General features: G+C 43.6%; 1 protein-coding gene across 2 annotated transcripts; it reads right to left on the bottom strand.

The window, feature by feature from the left end:
- Positions 1-4,145: 4,145 nt before the first annotated feature.
- LOC147601600 (uncharacterized) lies at positions 4,146-22,722 on the bottom strand. Of its 2 annotated transcripts, XM_086742749.1 has the most exons (5): positions 22,667-22,722; positions 21,890-22,424; positions 13,060-13,598; positions 11,680-11,746; positions 4,146-5,702 (listed from the first exon to the last, which is right to left on the bottom strand). In XM_086742749.1, the coding sequence occupies exons 2-5, from the start codon at positions 22,410-22,412 to the stop codon at positions 4,183-4,185; spliced, it is 2,649 nt and encodes an 882-aa protein (XP_086598875.1). In that variant the 5' UTR covers positions 22,413-22,424; positions 22,667-22,722; the 3' UTR covers positions 4,146-4,182. The 2 variants fall into 2 exon arrangements, with proteins under 2 accessions (XP_086598875.1, XP_086598874.1); XM_086742748.1 differs by lacking the exon at positions 22,667-22,722.
- Between the last annotated feature and the right edge of the window lie 936 nt (positions 22,723-23,658).

Genomic DNA, 23,658 nt, shown 5'->3' with positions numbered 1-23,658 from the left:
CTGGCCCCAGAAGAGTCGGTGTTGAAAATCGCAATAGCTGCAATAAGCCTTCCTCAGAACAGAACATGAACACCAATGAAGCCTTATTGTTTCATTTATTTCAGTAAAGTTCTCTTAAAACATATTACAATATAATATTAACAGAGGCAAGTGTCTAAATAGTATTTTAAAAACAAAGTAATATTTCAAAGCAGGAAATGTAATAAAAAAAAAACCACTTGAAACTAGTGTAGTTTTCACAGTATACCGCAATCTGCAGGGATCACAGAACAGAGGAAGCATCCACAGTATTAAAATAGACTCAACATATTCTGCCCAGTTTTGACTTCATAGAAAGCATTAAAAAATTGTACGAGTAATAAAATATATTCAAGTAAAATCTTTGAATTTGCAAATTCACAATACAAAACGATGCAAGTCTTTGTAAGCCAAATCCTTTTTCCTCCTGTATGAGCAGCACTATACAAACTAAACTATTCTCCGCCTGTGATGGTCATGTTTTCTATAACAATCTTGTTGCCCATTATCTGCATAACATAAATGAAATAACCACCTGCCTTCCTGGATGCATTAACTTCAACTCTTTCCATACAGCTAGATTCTGCCAGCTTCATACTTACTCTTACTTACTTTAAGAATACCTCCATTGGAAACGCTCTCTGGCAGAAAGGATTGGAGAGATTGTCTCCAACTATTTTAACCACATTTTTGAATGTGGTATCAAAAGATGCAAAAGAAAAGTTTTTAAATTAATTCTGTACTTCACAGTATTATATTGTGCTACTAATAGAAAGAAATCATATGAAAAAATGAATTTTAAAAGTTAAAAAATTGTAAATATAATTAATAAGATATACCTGTCAAAAAGCATGCAATTTATTACAGCAAATGAGATAAGTGCCATAAAATTAGCATTCATTTTATATTGTCTGATTCCTTTTGAACTTGGTCTTATTCAGGATCATAGTGCACCACTTAATGTTGCATGGTATGAGGCAATATATATCATTTTCATAGATGCAAAGGCTATACACTATGCTGTTAATTAGACTATCATAAATCCACACTGATTCCAACACACTTACTCCAAATTGATGTTACTATAACCGAGGTCAGCGAGTGGCCTGAACTATGAATTCAGGCTTCCTTTTTTCAAAAGGGAGCGATGCAAAAGAGGCTCAAACCACCAGCTTTTTCTTGCTTGGAATAAGACTAAGCCTGCTGTAAGCTGCAATTACTACTATGTATTTAATAACACTTTTTTTTTTTTAATCATGTGAGTACCTTATCAGAGATGACATTAGCAAAACAGTATTAGATGCATGATCACTACCAGATGGGTGCAAAATACTGTATTTCTGCCACTGTACATCTAAAAATCTACTCTGAATTTAAGGGCAATTATTAAGGTACTTCCCTCAGAATCCTCAGAGAAGATTTACTACACTGAAGAATTCATACTCTAAAATCTCTCTTAGCTGTAGTAACGTTAACTTGTACCTCCCTGGTAGTTTCTGCATCCTTTAATAATGGTGCATTTAATTGCAAGTACCCCCAACATCGCACATAATACAGGATTTGAGGATCAGTCTCTCCCATATTCAAGCAATTCCACTGATACCACAATCTTACTCAAATAAAGCATGCTCCTACAAATCATGCCATTAGATTTGCTATGTGCTATATATAGGCAAATACTTATTATATTCAGGTAACATCTGCATTTTGCTAAAGATGTATCGGATTCTAACATCAGATTCCATTATCTGCTGCACAGGTTGAAATCTAAAATGGCTCTTAAGTTGTCATGATAATGGGGAGTGGCATCCTTTAACACAACTGCACAGAGTAAAACAGCAAAGAAATATAAGGGGGTGTGAGAAAGTTACTTTCTTAACTTCCTCCAAAACAAAACCTTAAGCTTAGCATTTCAACATTGTCTTCCCCTGAAGTCTCACCTTAGAAACACCCAGGTCTGCTCTCTGCAGAGCTTCTCTTATGTCACATGTATCCTGTACAGAAATGAGCTACCCGTTTCTGCAAGGAAGAAGCCCTTTGATCCCCTCCTCGCAGAATCACCTTCTTTGGAGAGAGGAGTCTTTTTGAGAAGATACGATGGCCTTGATATCACCTAGGAATCATTTCACTAGTTTGCCTTACTAAGCAGATGGGTATTTCAGAAAAGTTTAACTCCTGTGGCATTTCATCTTTGTTCAGTCTGAGTAGACTTCCCGAGTGAAGTACCCAGAAAAACTGCTCTACTCCTAGGTAATACAGCTTTTCTCTATGCAAGAGACACATGTGCTCTCATTCCAGAAGTCTTCCTCTACCACTACAGAACATCCTCTGTAACAATAACAGTATTTTGCAAATGTCGAACACCTTTAATGTTTGCTTTACTCTACTCTTCCTGATGTCCTTGACAGAACAAATGAGCCTACCTACACAAAGGCAGCAAGACCCCTGTCGCAGACTTCAGGGACACCAGGATTGAACTTACTGTTGTTTGCATACTCATGCTGGCTTCAACACAACAGCCCATGAGGTATCTTGTGATGGACTGCTTAGACTTTGCAGTTGAAAGCAAGAAAAAATACTGTTCTCTGTTTGGAGCAGCAGAGCAATTTGTCCAATGCCTGCATACCTTTGAGTATAAACTTGAAGAAAAAGGGATTAGGAAAAGACAAACGCAAGTTATAAAGTTACAAGTAAAAATAGAACCACCAGATACAAGTCTTGCATTTGGGTTCATGCATCCACAGAATATTATACAAGGAAATTATACAGGAAAAGCAGTGTGAGAAACTTCAGAACAGGTGAAGAGCACAGGAAATGCATGTATTTTAGATATACACACTCAGGCAGACACTTACATTAAAGTTATATCGTGCATAGTATTGCCACTTTCAGTAAGGTTGATGTAAGGCAGCCTGCAAGTGCCTTATTAACGTCCATCTTCTGTAATTACGGATGTGACGAACATGCATCTGTTCTTTAGTAGGGCAGGTGAAAGAAGGCTGGAAAGAGTTGATTTATGTAACAGGGCATGCCATTTACTCTTAACAAAAGAAATGAGAAAGGAGAGTGAAGCAGCATTTGTGGAGGAGAAAGGAGAAAACGAGAGAAAATGCTCTACATAGATCAGAAAAATAATAGTTTGATGGAAGAGTCAGAAGAAGACAAAAATCAGTGTCACTGAATACATCATTTCTTTTTAGAATTAACTGAGTGATTTAATAAAAAAACCCCACATTTTAAAATTAAGTACCTGTTCAGTAAAATAAGTATGTTTGTAAATGGTGTTCCATTTTGGTAATAAAAATATTTTGTCATTTATAAGAAACTGAATAAAAATTAATTAACATTTAATTTCTAAAAGTCTGATTTTTTTAAAACATTCTTTTAATACTAATTCATTTTTTCCTATATACCCTTACTTTTTAGAATAGAATTCCTTCCTTCTCATCCTGCAACTTTTCAGTGGCAAAAACTAAAAATGGGAGAGAGTCTTGCCAAAGTACTTAAATGCAGATTATCTCCTAGTGAAATTAGAACTGTCCTTAGTTCTAATGTTTTTGTTGAGAGCAATTATTCTATTTGCAAAAATAATGTTCCATTTTTGACGCCTGTCTATTTCTATAATCTTAAGCATGTACGCTCCAGTGTCACCATAGCATAACCTCTAGTTTGAGGCATGTTCTCTGCATTTATAGAAAGCACAACATTTTACAAGATGCAGAAAAATTAGCCTCAAAGTGCATTTAGTCTTGCTATTAGCTTGCTGCAGTGAAAAAAACTGAAAGCAGGTTTCCATAACTTGGCAGTGCTGCTTTCAGTTGCAGTACTAAAAGGTATGTATTTACCATCAGCTGCAATTTCTTGTGGTCCAAAAATAACTCATTTTAAGTTAAAATTAAAAATAAGAGAATTCGACTTGAATTAAAAGTTCCCCTGCCTGAAGATGTTAAAGGAGGTAAAATCTTGGAATGCTGAAAGCTCTCTTTTCTTTAAATACTGATCATTCAATTAAGACTACATTTAAATATTCCTAAAATTAAGAGCATTTTAGTGGGACAATCTGCTCATGTTGACACAGAATAAGGTGTCAAATATGTACAGAATCAGAGTAGAATCCAAATGCAATTTAAACCCTAGTTCTGTGGTACCTTCACTGCACAGAAACTAAGATGAAATCCATAAAATAGATATACTTGTTCCATGTTCATGAGTGATCTGATTGATCCTTCCACGCACACAGTCAAGAGAAATGGATATCAGTGTTCCGTTACGTACTTCAAAAGATGCACGGAGGGACACACTCGTCCATATGCTTCCCTCTGGCATCTGACCTCCAATCTGCTGAGCAATTGCTGTGGGTTGCATGTGATCCATGGTCAACTGATTGAGAGTCATTTTGAGCACACTGCACGAGTGGATGAGCTTTAGGTTAAATGCAAGGCTGGCAACTCCCTTTTCAGTAAAAATGAAATACTTCTGAGCAAGCTGTCCAGAAGAAACTAGCTGTATCTGTTTCTCATTGGATGAGATCTGAGTGAAATCCAGTAATTTGTTTCTCACAGCTCCAGTAGGCAGACCTGTAACAGAAACTGTGGCTGATATGGCACTGGAAACTGCTGAAGGAATCCAGATGAGGCTAAACATACTAATTCCGGAACTATCTCCAAAATACCGAACGTTACACTGTGCAGGCGAAAATATCTCAAAGCTAATCAGATCTCCAGCACCAACTTTCGCAGCCCCGGAAGCAGATATTGATGTGTCTCTGTAATTTACCCCAGATTTAAATACATTCATTAATTCTCTGTTGGTACCATTCCTATTGATATAGGAAATTAAGGAGAAGCCCTCCCGGACACACGTATGACCCATGGAATACAGTGCCTGGTGGAACACAAATTTGACAACACCAGTTTCAGTGAACTTTATAGCTCTGCCATCATGAGATAAACTTAGCATGTAAGGGTCAGAAACCGATATTATTTTAAAGGTAGGTCGATAGTTGGTTTGGTAATGCATTGCTGTTGACATCTGCGCACTGAGTGCCACAGCACCTGTGTCATGGGACAACCAAAACAAACTGAGTGGAGTATTAAGATCATAAATATTTAAGTCTTTACTTTGATTGCAAAACTGATTTGGGCTCCGCAAATACACAGAAAGAGTTTGGCTGGGCTCCACTTCAGCAGCACTGCTTAAACTAGTGCTCTGGAAATACTTTCCTTCTGGCTGTTCAATGCGAACACCGCTCAGTTCATAGCCCTCCTCACTGCCATTTAGCTTTAAGGAAAGTTGCAAAAAGTTTCTGCAGTTGTGCTTTACTGCAAAATTTAGGTCAGTCCACAACAGACCGTGTTGCCTGAATACCAGGCTGTTATCTTCAATGGACAGGATTTCACAGGGAAGCTTTCCCTTTATCTTCAAGTTCAAGCCAGAGTAGACCTGAGAGATGCCAGGCTTTACAGAGGGTAGAATGATGTTTGCAGCCCAAGACTCTGAGAGCTTGTTTTCACTGGCTGCTGAACAAACCGTATCACTGACAGTGGAACAAGGCATGGCCACCATTCCATCTTCACATTTTAAACACGCCTGGCATTCCTGCATTTCCTTGTTAAAGAAATATTCCTCTCCACACAGTCCCAAAGCTGCATCTTTCTCAGCAATTCCAAGGCATCGGAAACCACCTGTTCACAAGAAACAAACAAATTTTATTGTCATCCGTTTAAAACAATACATTTAAGAACTCTATAGCTCCATGTATCAACTACTGTCAATAACACATCTAATTATAAGAGAGAAAACAGAAGACAATTGTGATGTTAGATCCCATTGTGCTATTAAAGAATCCTTGATGGCCAACAGAGGAAATACTAGGAGTAACTCACTTTGTCCAAGTTGAATCCAGTGGTTTAGAGTAGGAAAAGAGCAAGATAGGGCTGCATAGAGGCAATTCTAACACTGTAATGGATCAGATACAATGATAATGCTGGAAGGGCACTCTCTCCCTTCCCCTAGGTGAACGGCACACTAAGCAGCAAAGATATTTTCAACTAATGGAGAGTTCCCCCACACAAGGAGAAATGTGCGCTGTCTGCCCAGCCGTGTTATGGGGTAGCACTGCTATAGCTGTGATTGCTAAAGCAGTACTTTTCGACCCAAGGGACATGGACCCCAGGCATTCTGTGCACAGTGTTTAAAGAATTGGCAAGAGACAAATAGGAAAAATAAAATTGCGAACAGCAGGCTTAAAATCGTTATGCAGAAGTCCACACATTTGAAAGGTTGAAAGCCACTGCCCTAAGACACAGAACAGCAGTGGCTGTGACAGTCCAAAGTTAAAATATAACACTGCTGCAAGCAGTAAAGAATATCTAGAGGTGCCATTTGAAATTACTTTATTTGACATAAAGCAATTTTGTGCTGTTAAATGGTACACCATGACCTCAGTGAATCAAAGAACGCACACTCAAAGAGCAGGTTTTAAAAACAGCCTGTAATTTTCTATGGCAATTTTCCAAGAGCATCGCCAGCTGCCAGTTCCTCCAGTGGTAGCGACTGGTGCCCAAAACCTTTGTGCATGGAGCCTTCAGGATCTAAATCAACACATGAGATTTGAGGCACCCTAAAGAATAACCACTTGCAGTTTGTGCCTCAAAGCTTAATCACTAATGCACTCCCTTCTGCTTTTTAACACCATAACAAAAACTCAATACTCATTGTTCTTATAACTTTTCTTAAATATCTTTTACTATCTAGATACTGTGTTATATATTTGCTTTATTCCTCAGCTAGAAAGTTGCTAGATCTGGGCTGGGATTTGCTCTGAGACTGGGACTACAAGCATTTGACATGGACCCCAACAAGCCATTTTTCTCCATTGCTAACCCCAGGGTGGAGCTGGCTATGCAGACTGCTGATGCAGGCAGAAAAGCACGCCACACATACTGCAATCTGCAAGACAGAGGAGTATACACACACCTGGCCCACAAGAGAGGTCAGAATATTGGCTAAAATTCACTTCTCATACTATGTTATTCATCAGAGAACACTAGACACTGTGTTAATTTACACAGGCTTCATATATTCACCCTCGTATCTCTTTGTCTATTTCTATTTTATTCACTTAAGCAATGATTCTCCACTAACACTGATATGCAGGACTATACGATTTATGATGTGAGAACATTCTTTCTGAGACCAGGTATCATTTTCTCAAAACAGTTCACTGCAGAATAGTAAGATTTTTCCATTTAAAACAAGTCAAGAGAAACTTAGCACTTTGTTCCCCCCGAAAGTGTGTCTGGCCTTTTTTTTTTTTTCCAAGAAACAAAAGACATAAATAAGGTTACAATTCTTCAACCAAGAACATTCTAAAGGAAATATAGAAAAAAAATCCCAGACAAACTTTCCTTTGAAATCAGTTTTAACCATGCTCACATGACACTTCTAAATCAGTTCTACTTCTCACATCAATGCTCCCCCACCACTGAGAAATACTGGATGAACTGCTATTGAGTACACAAAAACAGCTGGTTCACATAGCAGAGACCACCTGCAGTAGTGCCTAGAATTATGCTATTTGCTGCTTTAAAATATTTTAATGTATATATAAGGATTTTTATAAATACCATGTTTTACATATACACGTGGTAACTACTCTCTCCAATTTGCTGTCTAGGCTTTTATAGATCTGCAGTAGGTGTTGCCCTTACGTGTGCTTCAAATAGGCGACTTCAAAGCTGCACAAGGGCCACTTTATACTACGGCCACAGTGACAAGAGCAGCATCCCACCCTTTGCCCAGAAGAGGTCAAGCAGCAACTGACAGCCAAATACCAGAAAGCCAGCACAGCAGCATGCTGTGACAGCTTCCTACTTTACTACCTGATAACCTCTCCCTCCTCTTCCTGGCTCCTGCTCTGGGCACTGCTGCAGCTGGTTTAACAGTGAGCAGCCCAGCTGCACACAAGCTGGTTTTGTGAAATCAAGTATCTCTGCCACACATTCACCAGCCCCCTGCCATTCATGGCTCCCAGGCAATGCAAGGCAATGAGAGCAAGTCATGCGTGTACTTTTCTGCTGTTACTATGCGTAACTGCCTCATGCAAAGGTGACACTCAAGGAAATTAAGTATGGCAATCCATCTCTTTTTAAACCTTATAGGTCAATTTGGATCATCACACATCAACATGGCAAATTACAAATCAGGGCTACCTGTCTAGGTTCTCGTTCCTCTTTCTCCCGCATCTCACAGGATGTTCTATGGTGTTCTGGTTTTGTTAGTGAGGGGGGGCCTAAGGTGGTAGCTTCTGTAGGAAACTGCTAGAAGTCGCTCCCCTTTGTTCAGTGGACTCGGCCAGGCCTAGGGCAGACCCGCTGCTGGCCAAGGCCGAGCCAATTGGTAGCAGAATGTCCCATGATAACACCTCTGCCATAACGTATTTAAGAAGGGGAAAACAGAAAAAGAGGGGGAGAGATGCGAAGCAGCTGAGCGGGGGGCAGAGAGGGGGAGGCGTGAGCCTCATGGGCCTTGCAGGCCTCACCCTCTGGCCTCCCACCGGGCAGCCTACTGGGCCCAACTCGGCCCGGCCTGGCTGCAAGAAGTGGAGAGGAGATGAGAAGTGAACAAGATGTAAAAAGGATCCTGAGAGGCGTCTGCCAGCCTGTTGTAAGGAACGGCTGCAGACGCCAAGGTCAGTGAAGAAGGAGGGGGAGGAGTAATGCGGCTCCTGGCCAAGATTCCTCTGCAACTCATGGTGAAGACCATGGTGGAGCAGGTTGTCCCCCTGCAGCCCATGGAGGTCCACAGAGGGGCAGAGATCCACCTGCAGCCCGTGGAGGACCCCACGCCGGAGCAGGTGGAGGCCTGAAGGAGGCTGTGGCCTGTGGAGGGCCCGCTGGGACAGCTGTTCTAGAGGGACTGCACCCCGTGGAAGAGATGACCCACGCCAGAGCAGTTTCATGAAGGACTGTGGCCCGTGGGAGGGACCCCACGCTGGAGCAGAGGAGGAATGCGAGGAGTTCTTCCCCTGACGATGACACAGCGGCGTAAAACAACGCGTGATGAACTGACCGCGACCCCCATTCCCTTTTCCCCCCAGTGCCACTCGGGAGGGGAGGTAGTATAGATAATGTTAAGCCCCGGAAGAGGGAGGGGTGGGGGGAGGTTATCTTGTTCCCTGTCTCATTCTCCTGCTAATTTTAGAAATAAATGAATAGTTTTCCCCAAGTCGAGTCTGTTTTGCCCGTAACGGTAATTTTAAGGATTTCTCCCCGTCCTTATCTCAAACCTCGAGCCGTTTTCCTTATATCATCTCCTCCTATTCTCTCGGAGGGTGGGGGGAGCGAGAGAGAGACTGCGTAGTCTGGTCCTGATCAGGGCTGAACTACGACATATGGTAAGTCCTCTTTAGCTTGCATGGCATTCTGGGGAGAGTGTCTTTGGCTGACTCCACATGGTGGGTTCATACCAAAGACAACAGTCTGACCACTGTCCCACGATTGTCTAGGAAGGAAATGTTGCACTGGACTCCATTTTCGCTGATGAGGTACCTCCAACTGTCATTGCTCCTTGATGGCTAGCCTTTAATTAAATAACCTAACAACTCTCATCCCAGACAAAAAGCAAGAAAAAGCAGCAGGGGAAGAAGGTATGATGTAGAGGAAAGTGGAAGGGTGAAGAAAGTGAGGCTTCTAGTTGCATGTTTTTTTATCGTTATTTGCTCTGTCTCCCTTCACACTGTACAGTGAACATGAGTTGCTACAGATGCAACAACCTCTGCGTGCAGCTCAAGAAACCACATACAACATCTGCAACTCACATGTCAGATCACATCCACATCTCCCCTGCATCACCCAAAACAGACATTCAGTTTCAGCCACCCTTTTGACAACTTAATTGCACTTGCATAAGATAATGAGCTATCATGAACAGACAGGCTGAAAGTAGCAGTCTTCTCTAATAAAAAAAAAATAAAAAGAACGCTCTCTCTTCCATGACAGACAGGGATGACATTGCCAGGACTTTGATTCCTGATCCAGGCGATGGGAAATAATTTGCCTTCACATCTTTACAAGCCACCATTAAAACTGGGAGAGGAGGAATCAAGGGAAAAGTCATTTCCTTTCAGACATATTGTTACTGCCTTTCTGTGGTCTGACACACCACCGCTATCTGCCTGTTTCTTGGCAGTATTTTGCCCTCACTTACTTTTCTCCAGCCGTTGTATAGACCCACTCTTGGTCTGGGTCCCCCCACCACAGCACCCATTGGATAAATTCCTTAGAGCACTCCCTCTTCCAAGCCACAGACTAGAGCAACACCAAATGATTACGACATTGGTGGCTCTCCTTTCCTAGGACTGGGGCTTGGGGCCTTCCTTCCACAAATACACCAACTCAACCAAACCCAGTCTCTTACTAAAGAAGAGACAAAGCCTTACACCTTTCCAATGTTCTGTCTCAAATTTTGTGCCCTAAGTTGTCTTGCCTCTAACTGCCCACCACTAAGGCTGTCTGAAAGTGTCTTGCCTTTTCTTTTGTAAGACTGATGGTACCTCCTCTACAGCATCTACCACACAAGGCAACACTAAGTGCTCTCTTCCTCTGTCATTTCCAGTTTCCTGTGGTGTTTGTAGTAATACCATCCAACCCACCACAGTTCCTGCCCAGAGGAAGCAAGGACAATGTAAGTGAGGCTATGTCCTCTTTTAACCCTTTCCTAGGACCAATTCCCTCACACTTTTTTCTCCATCAGTGGCAGGGCAGGAATGGTATAAAATCACTCATACTCAGCTGAAAACAACCTTTTTCCCTCAGAGAGGCCACCCTCTTTTTAAAAGTAAGAAGTCTAGAGGAGGAAAACCACAAAACCTAATGAAGCCCTCCCTCAGTTGTTTGACTGGGAGCCCTTGGGTAGAGGTCACAACTGGTGAAATGCTCTATTTGATCAGAGTTCCTTTCAAGTTTTTTTTGGCTGACCAAGACTTAGACAAGTAGAAAGAAACCTAGTACCTGGATGTAATTTGCTCAGTATGTCTATTAATTTTGCTCTTTTGTGTCCGACTGCCATGAGAAGTAATGAAGGTGAAGTCTGCAGTGCAGAACTCCAGTCAAATCTGTTCTTAAATGTCTGAAAAATTCACCCAGGCCCCCACAAATGATGGAAACTGTTGATTATTCCTCAGTATTTGACAATATTGTTGCTAAAGGAGAATAAGATTGACGGAAGGAGGCCATGAATCTTATAAAGAACCTTCATTAGATGAAATCAAATATCTACCCCAGTGCAGCAGAAGGAAAATGACAACTATTTTTCTCCATTAGGAATGATATCTTTGATTTTGACCCCATTTGCACCAGCATAAACAAGAAGAAAGCCAGGTCATAAGTGAAAATTAAAACCAAAGCACATAAAACTTCCATGAAAATAAGGTAAAAGGGACCATCCAATGCTTCTAGTGGATATTATGTCCTAAATAGCCCATTGTCCACAAGAATTGCTATCAACTTACAGCTGAGTGTTTTTCAACCCCTTTGAATCCAGCCAGCTGAGCACCTCATTACTCACAAGCATATAGGCCTGAGTCCTTATCTATCTCTTCGGCCTGTTCCTGAGGATCTAATTATCTTCATTCTTTAATTACCAGAGAATATAACTCACCTGGAGTATTCAGGCATTTTATCCTCTCACCACAAATGCTTGGAGACTCAGTGCATTCATCTCTGTCCTGTAAATCACAAGAATCATATTGAAATAGTTTAACGTAACAACTTAAATTTGAAACAGGCACTTCTTCAGGCTCTGTGATGCCCATATGCCAGTAAAAGGTGTATGGGGGGATGGAGAGAGGACTGATCTCACAACCATGTTGGAGCAAGGCAACTCATTTTCGATTTGTCACCTGGTTTAGTAAGGTATCCAAAAAGACTGCGTGGTGCCCACAGAAAGCTGGTAGTGTGCAGATGACAAACTAAATAGATTGGTTGTACAACTAACGCTTGTTATGATGCATGATCAGTAAGATAATACCACATCCTTGAGAGCCACACATCACTCATCTGGTCTTAAGGACACTGTAACAATCGAGACAGTGTTAGGAAAGGCTCTTAAAGACATTTAGTCTGGGAGGAAGGTGCTAACTGAAAAACACACAACAAAGGCAAATGATAAAGCAGTATGTCCTGTCAACAAGCCCTGCTTTCACCCTACAGCAGGCAGAGGGGAAAGAATAACAGGCTATATTTGTATTTAAATGCTAGCATTAAAGAAAACTGAGACTAGCAGACATGGAATCGACAGACTCTTTCAGGCTGGTTCTCTTCTCAGTATCTTGGGTTTAGGTCACCAGCTGTTCGGGATCATGTTAAACTAAGAACTGGGGGCAACACTTGACAAACAAGACACTGCTTTAAATATAAATTTCCTCATATATCTTAGGACTTCTAAATAAGAGAAAGCGACTAAAGAACCATCTTATTTTGCTTATGGTTGTTCTTCTATTGTATAATAAAATGTATTTTATAATAAAAACATTAGTGTTCTAATTTTTATATGTTTGTATGTTATGTTTAAGCTGGAACTAGTTTTTACATTTTTTTTTAACTGATAACTTTTGTTTCCAATTTTATAAATAAATATCTGACCTCTGGTTTTGCTTAGTAAAGCTTTCCTCTGCTTTTCAGAGATTTCTAGAAGTTCCTGTAGAGTGGACTGAGATTAAAAAAACAAATTTAGCATACATAAGTATATGTGTTTTAGGATGTCTTTTCTGACCAGCACAAAAAGAATCTAAGTCCTACCAGCTTTCAGGTTTGGGAAAACATCACATCCAACAGGCACAAACTAGTGCCACATTTAGAGCAGTAAATAGTGAAGAGGAAACCCACAAAAAATTCAGGCAGACTTTGAAGTGCCATAGACCCATTCAGTAAAGCACATGCTTCAAAGTGGATCCAAGTAGTTATTTCTAGAATGTTATCCCAGTATGTCCAACACAATACTTCACAAGCAATAATTGAAAGATACAGAATTAGAGTTCACCTGGCAAATCCGATCAGAGTTTGCAGAACACTCAGCCATTTGAAAAAAACCAGCAGGACACAATGTGCATTTTTCACATTGTGAAGGTGTCTTCTGGAAATTGCAAAATTCATCACTTTCACAAAGGCCACAGTCCAGCAAAGACTCCCCAACATTAATCACTTTTGCATCCACTTCCACTTTATGCCCAGAGTATGACTTCTGGAGATGATTTCTGACCTGGTTCTGAAGTCCTTGGAGATGACTTTCAAAATAATTTTGAATATCTTCTTGCAAACTCTGAAATGAAATTTGTTTCACTGTGTCAAAAAGCATGCCATACTGGACTTTGATCAGATCCATTTGCTCATGCATTTTTCTTTGCTGTTCAAGAATCTCCCGTTGCTGGCTAACCAATATGTGCTGCTGTTCAGCAAGTTTTTGCTGCAAATCAACAATGATCTGCTGCTGGCTTTTTAGCATTTCAGTAAATTTCTCATGCCCTTTTGCAAGGTGCAGCTGTAGTATTAGGGCATCTTCAGATGGAACTTCATTTTCTCCTGAAACACAAATAAGTGATTATTGTCCAAGAAAAGTAATTTTCCACCTTGCTGTATCATCTCTTCAAAGGCATTTGAATTTTAATAGGTTAATGAAAAATCTCACTAAATTCAAGTCATGGTTATGAGCCAAGTTCCTTTACTTTCTTTGTAACCCCTTCATGGGACCACAAGGTCTTCCACTTCATAAGCAACAACATTTATAGTTGTACACATTTTAAAAGTTGTAGTTAAGCCCCATGCTTCAGGGCATAAATTAATCATCACTGGGGTTCAATAACAGATTAATCATGCCTATGTACGTGCTCAAATACAGTAAGGAGTAAATGGTCAATTTTCACTGCAGAGGCAATAAAATGAGGTGATAAAACTTGCTGAGAATACTAAGCTATTAAGGGCAGTAAAAGTAGGGGTCGATTGCAAAGAGCTGCAAAAGGAGTCTATGATACTGAGTAACAGCAATAAAATAGCAAAAAGAAACTCAAAGGAGATAAAAGGTGAAATGAGGCACCCACTGGAAAAAAAAAAAAAAACTAAGTTTTTATATCAAATGTACTTGTAAATTATTATTACCACTTGGAAATGATCTTGAGGTAATATATCTAGATATAGATGTTGTGCTACGGAGCCACGCAATCATCAGTTCAGTGCTGAATAGAGGTCAAAAAGGCAAATAAAATACTACGACTAATTAGAAGAGGAATATGTAACAGAAGAGGATCTATCATTATGACATTATATTAATCAATACAGCATCTTTAATATAGCATGCAGTCCTGATACCTCATCTCAAAAAGGGCACAGAAGAACTTGAGAAGTTCACAAAAGGGCAGCAAGGAAAATCTAATGTACGATACTGCTACAATATGAGAATTAGGTAGGACTCTTCAGGCTTGGGGAAAAAAAAAACAAAACAACCAAAAAATAACTATGCTATACTACAGGTGTCCTAAAGCAAGTGGATATAGAAAGACTCTTCACTCTATCTTCCAGTACAAGAATTAGGGGACATTAAATGAAGGCAGCAGCTACAATACATGTGAAAAGTTCAACCAGGTCCAGAAAGTTGCTGGTCCAGTACATAAAATAAAATCAACTTGAGACTAAAAGATGCACAAACATCAATCAGGTTCATGAAACCTGAGCAATAAACCGTCAGAGCCGGGAAAATTATCTAGGCAAATATCATGCCATCCTTTCCCCAGCATCCGCTGCTGGACAATGCCTGAGAGAGAATCCTGAATCCAGGATTCTGTTCTTACGCAGCACTGAATTTTCTACTTTTAAGTGCAGAACATCAAGGATGAGACAATCAAAAAGACCATAGTCAGTTTCTGTTTATGGTTCCTAAAATATTTTGCTGTTCAGTTACTTTTATTCATGGCATAAGGCACACATTAATTTTTATTTTTCAGTATTCACTTAAAGATTAAGGCAACTTGCAGGGACTGGATTTGAGAAAGTAAAGACCAGGATCCAGGAAAGGCCACACTCCTCATCCAAGAGTATTTCACTCTCTTCTGTCTTTAATCACCTCTTACAAAGTTTATACAACTTTGCCTACTTTTAATATCTCTGCCCATTGTCAAATTTGCCTGAAATAATCCTATACGTTTGACAGATACTGAGCAGCAAGAGAGTTACAAGAACACTGCGATTGCCAATCAAGATTTTTCATTGGCCTGTATGGGCTCCATTTGTGCTTGAGGCTAGAAAGACATTAATAAATTCCTTTTCACAAAACTTTTGCTCTCAGAAGTCTGGCTTACAACTGAGAATACAGGCAGAAGAGCACAGGTCTTTGCCAGGTATTTTGACGGCAGAAGTGACAACACAGTGCAAAAAGACTACGTCATGTATTAGCAAGAGTTATGTCTTCAAAGCAGACAGAAAGTCTGTGAGGAAAAGGCCAGCCTTTACCTGGCCAAATAAAGCATATGCACCTAGAAAAACAGCTGGTGAAAGCTGGCATACTGAGGCTTTGGCTACCATGTTGACTACTGTTACTTAATTGTTTCTTGGTAGATCTCCCTGTTAGTTTTCTGAGAGGGACTTCATCCTCTTGTCCTCCATTAAAATGATTTCTCACATGCTAGAATCACATGTGACAACAGGGTTCCATGCTAGTACTGCAATACAGTTATCGATAAAAAGAATACAAACATAGTAAATAGTAAATAGTAAATAATAAACACAACATTCTTACAATACCAGAAAACCTAAAGTCTAAATGCATTCCCCTAGGAAACTGCTACATAGCACCAACAGCCATCACATTCACTGCAGAATGAGCTACGTACACGTCAGCCTTTATCAGCAACTTCAGAAAGACATGATCTTGACTTTAAGCTTGAAATGTTAACAAATACAGGTTTGTAAGGAACAAACAGAAATGAAAGTAACAGCATTAAACTCTCCCTTCCTAGGCCTTTAGACTCTCTTTCTCAATAGAAAAGGAAAAAAGAAACAACCTTCACAGAGGTGAGGAAAAGTCCAACTGCACTACTTCAAAAAGTTATCCCAGGGAACGGCCTATGGGGAACTGCAAGAGGGAGTGAATCCTACAGTCAAACATATATTACCAAATCACTTTTTTCCAAAATCACTTTTCCTCCAGTTCTCAGTGGCTGAGATTCGGGGACCAATAACAGTAACATTTTGAATTATTCCAGCCATCACAAATTTACAGAGAAAAAAATTTACTTAGAAAAGACAGAATTATTGGGCTCTTCCCATCCTGGGAATCTGGGCTTTTCTCGCACACAAGAGCAAAGCTATTAGAGTAAAGAAAGGTTAACTAAAGCCCTGACATAAAGTAGAGCTTATTTTTAAGCACATACTTAAGGAGCATTGTCTTCAACCAGTAACTGTCTGATTTGCTGGCAGTAACAACGACTATAATTTTAAGTACTGACTGCAGTAAAGCTTGCTTACATGATGGACCAGCTTTCTATTCTCTCTGCCCTAAATGGCCTTGCAGAACTCTATAACAGCAGCCACATTCCAGTCAGTCAATTTAACTTTGGTACTTTTGGCTGTCTAAAGCTCAGCTAAAATTTCTTTTGTGACTTTTTTTCCTCTCATTTTTATCTATTTTGCAGTACTATGACTAAATTTATACTTACCGGTACAAGAGGTCCTTCACTGCACAGTGCAGTCGGTGCTACTGGCAGTTCACAGTGCCACAGCAACAGAGCTCTTGCACAAAAGAGAACAGTCTACTGAAAATAAATTACATTCAATTAAGCAGAAGGACTATCTTGTTTGCCAAAAGAATTCTGAAGAAGTCTAAAATAGCTCAGATGTCGAGTGCCTTAAATGTGGCCTTTTTTCTCTCCATTAACTATATAAAGGTAAGGTACGGTGAACATGAACGATGGGGATGTGTCTTTCGCAGACATCTAAAATTATGAGAAGAATTCCACTGCAAGTGATGTTTACACGCTAGTGGATGCCAGCAATCCCACTTAAGTACCTTTCCACATTGCCCACACAGGCATCAAGCAGGTACACCCACTAGCAACACTCAGATGTTCCCAGGACCACAGATGCAATATTACTTTCCTTGAACACACATGCCACACACAGCCATGGCAAGATCTGTTTGGCAAACATCTGCTTCATGCTTCCAGGATCAATTCATGGTGCAAATATAATAACACATACAAACCTCTGCTACATTTCCCTAGAATCCCTGGAAAGGACACGTCAACCTGAGGGCATGCTGCACGGACAAGGTAGCCCTGAGGCACAATCTGCCACTGCACAAGCAGCAGAGGCTAAAAGCGGGCAGTTATGCTACTGTGAGGAAGGGAAGGCGAGATCTTGATTGGGATGAGAGAGCACAGGGCCATCTGATGGTGCCTGTCACTCCTGGTAACCACAGGAGACGAGAGCAGTGCACTGCAGGCACTGCTCAGTGCACAGACAGCAAGAGCATGAGAACCTACAACCTTGTTCACCAGGTTTTGCAGGTACGAGATATAGCAGTTGCACATTACTGTGCCCAAATGCAAGTGTTTGCACCTGCAGAAAAATCTGCCCAAAAGAATACAACAGAAAGACAGGTCTGATAAGAAAAACAAAGGATTTAATGACAATTAATGAGTGAGGAGAGAAACACAGGAATACAAAATGACAAAGACAACAAAAACAGGTCCTGTGCATTCCTTCTTTCGGGATGGCAGTCTTTCATCTCAAGAAAGGGGTACTCACAGTGCTGCTGAGAAATAGCAATGACAATCTTGCAGAGGAATGGGCTCATCTGGTTTGAAAAGGGAGTACAAGTCTGCACTTCAGCATCTTCACCTGGCCAACACACATGGTGGTTCAACTGCAGCTGGCAAAAGCCTTCCAAAATGTTAGCTGTGGTGTTGGTGATACTGGCTGAAAAGATGAAGATGTTTGTGTGATCCCCACAGAAGGGCTGTGCTGGTTCTGACAGGCAGCTAGTGCAGAGTAACAGTCACCTGCCTCATGCAGATGAGCCTGCAAACACAAGACACAGTGCTGGGAATCAGCCTGATGCTGGCCTGTATCTTGGAGAGCTGATATCAGGCATGGTCTTCAGCAAGCATTCAAGTAAACTGCACTTCACATGAATGGGGCCACACAACAGGTTGAAGATTATTCTGCTGACCAAAGCACAACCTTCTCTGCCAGATACACAGGTCACCTCTCAGTGACTGAAGAATCATTGCAAATCTACCCATGCACTGTCACAGAGCTGTCAGTCATAGGCTTGGGGTGGGCCACCAGGTCTCCAGCTGTGGATGATGAATTAAGATAGGCAGAAAAATGACCTTAGGGTCACCTAGGCAGCATATTCCAGCTCCCCTGCTGTCTGAGAGGGCAATGGCAAAGAAACACCCCATACAACTGGCCTTAGAGTGACATGCTTAAATGGTAACCAGACAGAAATGTTCCCCTAAGAACAAGAGAAAGACAGTAACTGACCTGTTTCTTCCTGAATAGATTACTTCCTCTGCTTTCAGCTACAGCAGAAACTGAAGGGCCAGACAGCCTTCTGTTTCTTGCTTCTACCAGGAACTGTACCTTTATCCTTGATCTAAGAACACAAGAAATCCCTAAGACAAATTCTCTGCAAACGGGTGCCAGAGAAACCTCCACTTTTGAGGTGATTAATTTAGGAAGAATTAGGAGGGTCGGTAAAGATCTGGAGGTAGTAGATAACCTGTCATAAACCCGTGTTCTTTCTGACTGTGTGACAAGTTCCTGGAGGCTAAAATAAATGCATGATTGCCTGGGCTGGAGGCATACACCTGCACTGTCCTCAGAATGTACAGACCTCACCCTGCAGTCATGCAAAAGATATACTATGCACAGGAAAAAAAAATACTGTAGTATTTTCTTTGCTTCCCACTCACTTAAGTCACATGCTGAGCACACAGAGCAGCCACATCTCACAAGACACTGCAAAGAGGACTGGGAACGCACAGCAGCCACTCCGAGTACTGGAGGCAACTCTGTGCACCCTGACCAACCCCAGAGACTCCTAGAGCTCAGCTAAGCCTGTCTGTCTCTTTAGAAGACTAGAACTGCACTATGTTTTTCATGATTCTTACCTGCATTTGCTCCGTCACGTTCACTGCATGCTGTTTGAGTAGGAGCTCTCCCCAGACAACTGTAAATGCATTTCCCCTAATTAGATGTCTGATTATCACATTTTGTTGTTCTGTTTGTTAGCAGACAAACCATGCTGGAATTGCCATGCAGAACCATGCTCATTTCCAAGATCCACCATTCCAGCTGCAAATGGGGACTGAACAAGGTATTCTCTGCACTAATGTAGGAGACTCACTGACGTCTGTTCAAAAGGTCTCAAGCAAATGCAGAGAATGTTACAGGTTGCAGGCAGAGCAGAATACTGGATGCCTGCCTGTACACCAACTTGAAGGGAACCAAGGACTGTCAACATGGCTTATTTTTTTGCTCCTGATGCCAAGCCCATGGAACTTCTGCTAGATGTTGATGAATCCAGTATGCTATTCTACTCCTGGGGAGAGAAAGCTCCCTTGTGAAGGACTGGGTCCAGTCTTTGGAATGGGCAAAACATGGATATATGCCCTTTGTCCAGTTTGGACAGAAGTATGTCTACAGCAGGTCTCATCCACAGCCATGATTACTGCAGCGGGTCTGAGTGTGGGCTGGTGCCAGCCAGCGTAACTCGCTGGTCACAACACAAAAGTAGTGAGAGAGGAGAACTTCTGAGCATGCAGTTCTCCTCATCTAAAAACTCTCTCTCACTCATAGAACCTCATATGTTATCACAGGTTTGCTCACAGTGTGCTTTCATGATGACAGTGCCTTCCATGAGATTACGCAGTTTAGTGGGCAGTGCTGTATGCTGCTTTCCCTCCAACATACAGGATGCTTCTCTCTGCCACAGGAAGAGATGAATGTACACATTCATGACTGCCACTGATCATCAGGTATAATCCATTCTTGATGCATTCAAGGATTTTCTTAAGGGAAACTTATAACCACACTTCTGTTCCTCCAAGACTCCATCCAGCACCAGGCCTGCAAAGCGCATAAAATAAAAAGAGGACAGTGAAGTCTGCATCAAGTCTCCAAATTCCCCAGCACCTTCACTCCCCGACCCTTTTGCTTTAATTTCCCTTATTCTGTTTTCCTCTGACCCATGTCAGAGGGGACAGAGTACCTAACCCTACGGCCTAGGAGATGAGGAGTGCATGTAACTCACCATGGTAGCTGGAAGTACTGATGGTACTAAAGACTGGGCAGCAGAGACTGATCCGGGTCCTCTAAAGACGGCCAAAGAACAAGAGGATGTTTAGAGAAAGAAGTCATGCTGAGCTGGATCCTCCTTGTAAGACCTTCACGAAGATTGAGCATGTCTGCTTTCAGCACCATCCAAAAAGTATTTGTCTTTTCTGTCCATGCAGAATGCCATTATTATTTGCCAGGGCTTCTATTACATAGAGATGGATTTTGGTAAGGACAAAGAAAATGCAAATATCCTGGATCCTTTTGCAAAAGGGAGGCATGGCAGTTATGACAATAGTAGAAAGAATATGCACAGAAGCAGAGAAAATTGGAGGCTGACCATACTGACCTCTCTGTTTTCTGCCCACCTTTGGTCATGGAGCATAGAGAGGTTCTGTAAGACATCTGAGAGCAGTATCAGGCAAGAGGAAGGTAGACAGTATCACTGCACTAGGCATGGGGATGGTTAAACCTCAGCTCAGGGACTGGAATGCCACTATGTGCTGGCACCTGCTTTGGAGGAGATGTCACTTTACTGAGCAGAGCTGGTACCCTGGCTTGGCATGTGCTCTGGTGTCTGAAGCAGCCGCAGCCTTCAGATGAGCAACACGGATGTGACAAAGTTTCAATGACCTTCACACTTTCCATTAGCTTTTAACATCAATGGGGAATAAACTAAACCACTCTTCCTTATACATTTTGTATCTTTCAGATAAGACATTAAACCAGAACCTGAACTGCTTTGTGGTCATTACAGACCTGCTGGTGCTTTTCATGTGGGTAAATCCACATATCCCAGGCCATTACACCACACCGTCTGCCAACCCGTGAGTATAACCATGGACATACCTGGTTTCCTACAGGGATACTGAACTGACCAGAGCTGTTGTGCTCATCAATTGACAGGCAAGTGCTCTGAATGATCTGCAGTAAGAAAGGCTCTGCAACTTCTTTTCTTTTTTTTTTTTTTTATGCTGACTATTACGGCAGGACAATTTGTCAGGCGAAGCAAGTTTCTTACCAATGGCACCAGCCCATTCATCCTGGGTGTGGAATGTACACACACCCCACTGAAGCCTTGTACAATGTTGCTATAAATTAAAAACCCTAGAAACACCAGATTGTGAAGAGAGAGGCAGTTAGAGGTCTTACACGTGCTTAAAAATAGGACTAGAGAATGTTTTGCCACGTTTCATCTGCTGTGGGCGTCCTATGTGCACACGTTCGTGTGGAGGCAAGATGAAGGGGAGAAGAGAGGGGGGCCTGGTGTCACGAAGACCAGCGCCAGATGCGGCTCCCAATTCTCCCAAAATGAGGGGGCCTGGTGTACCCCCAGGGGTGCCCATGTGGCCAGGCTCCCAGCGGTGCCCAAGCCCCTCGGCTCAGGAGACTCCCGCCAGGCATGAGGGGACGCAGCACCCCTGAGCCGCAGTCGCCGCGGCCTGCAGGGACCCGTGGGAGAGCCCCGGCCGCGGCCCTCGGTGCCCGCCGTCCCGGACGGGGACCCTCCCGTCCTCCCAGCCCCTCAGGGCGGCCCGCACCTGGCTTGACGTCGCAGGTGAGCTGCACCCCCAGGGCGCCGCCGCCCAGCTCGGGCGTGGCGTGGGCGAAGTCGTCCCCCGCGAACTGGGCGGCTCTCTCGGCGGCGCGCAGCAGGGCGGGCTCGGCGCAGCCCTCGGCGGGGGCAGCGCAGCCCGGGCCGCGGGGCCGGGGGCGCAGGCGGGGCGGCAGCCGGCACTCCAGGCCCTGGCAGTCGCGGCGGGTGCCGTTGGCGGCGGCGCAGTCTCCGCCTGGGCAGGCGGCGGGGTGCGGGGTGCCGGCGTGAGGGGCGGCGGAGGGCGCCTTGCCCTGCGGCGGGCGGAGCGGCGTGGCGGTGTGGAGGAAGGAGCGCGGCGGGCGGGCGGCCCTGCCGCCGCAGCGGGCCCCGCGGCAGGGCGGCGGGGGCGCCTCGCCGGCTCCGCAGGCGGGCCCGCGGCAGGGCTCGGCGGCACCGCCCCCCGCGCCCAGCAGCGAGAGGCAGACGCCGAGCCAGCAGCGCGCCCACCACAGCCGTCTCCCCGGCATCTCCGGCCGCGTCTGCAAGACAAGAGAGGCGGCGGCGGGTCAGGGGAGCTGCCTCTCTCTGCGGTGCGGCCCGAGCCCGCCGCTCCCTCCGCCCCAGCCCGGCGTGCGCAGAGGCGCGGACCCCCCACCCCGCGTCCCTCTCCTCCTCGGTTTTGCAGGTCCTGCCAGGGCATCCCAAACCCAGGAAAAACTTTTTACACCACCCACTCGCCCCCCCCGCCCCGTCCCGTCCCGTCCCTCCCCGGCGTCTCAACCTGCGGGAAGGTGCGGGACAGCGCCCGGAGCAAGTGCGGCCTCGGGGCTGGGCTCCTCAAAGCGGCTGCCCGCAGCGGGGACTGACCTCCTCCGAAAGCTGGAGGGGAATGGAAATGTGCAACATTCCTGGGGCTTCGTTAGCATCAGATTTCCCAAGCGCCTCCCTTTAACTCCTTCGCTCCTCCAGCCCCTCCTGGCTGCCCGGGGCGGGGGAGGGGGCTGCCCCGCAGCCCCCGCACCCCCGCCGGGCTCCGGCTCTCCCGCGGGGCCGCCGGCGTTTCCTGGCGGTGGGCGTTATCCCAAGGCGCGCGGCAGGGATGCGTACGCGTCTCAAAAGGCTGGCTTTCGTCCCGAGAGGTTTTATTTCGCCTGGGGAAAAAAAAATAATAATGACCCCGAAACAACAGGAATGAAGTACACGCGCGATGCTGTTGCCAATAAAGAAAAATTCATGGGGCTGGAAAAAGTTACTGGTAGTTTGGATTTCTTCGTTCTCGCTTTGATCGTCAGGAACCTACATCAAAGATTACCACGACCGGCAGCTGCCGTTTTCTCCGGGGCTGCCTATAGCCACAGCATAAACCAAAGCGGAGGACTGAGTCTGACTTTAAATCAGCCATGTGGCTATAGCGTATTCCTTTTTGGTAAAGCAGCTCTCCTAGACCCTTTCTGGCAGCGCTCACACCGACGTGTGAGAAGCAGCATACCTCTCGAGGGCTCCGAAGCGTGAATCAGTCTCTGCAGCAGGAGCCACTTCACTTATCTAATCTCTTCCACATGCTACTGGAGGAAAGCGACACCAAGTATGTGTCCACTTCAGCACTGACTGCGAGGCCACGTTTTGTCTTTGGGAAGTTGGCCAGTACAGATACAATAGCTATGGACAGAAGAACAATTACAGAAAATATTATTTCTTAATTCATTATCTTCAGTTTCCTTCCATCCACAGGCTCACACACGCAAACCCTCTCTCACGGCATCTTTGCAATGC

Source organism: Chlamydotis macqueenii, chromosome 2 (genome assembly GCF_036417535.1).
Source record: "Chlamydotis macqueenii isolate bChlMac1 chromosome 2, bChlMac1.mat, whole genome shotgun sequence".
NCBI lineage: Eukaryota > Metazoa > Chordata > Aves > Otidiformes > Otididae > Chlamydotis > Chlamydotis macqueenii.
This window is presented reverse-complemented; position numbering and strand designations above follow the sequence as displayed.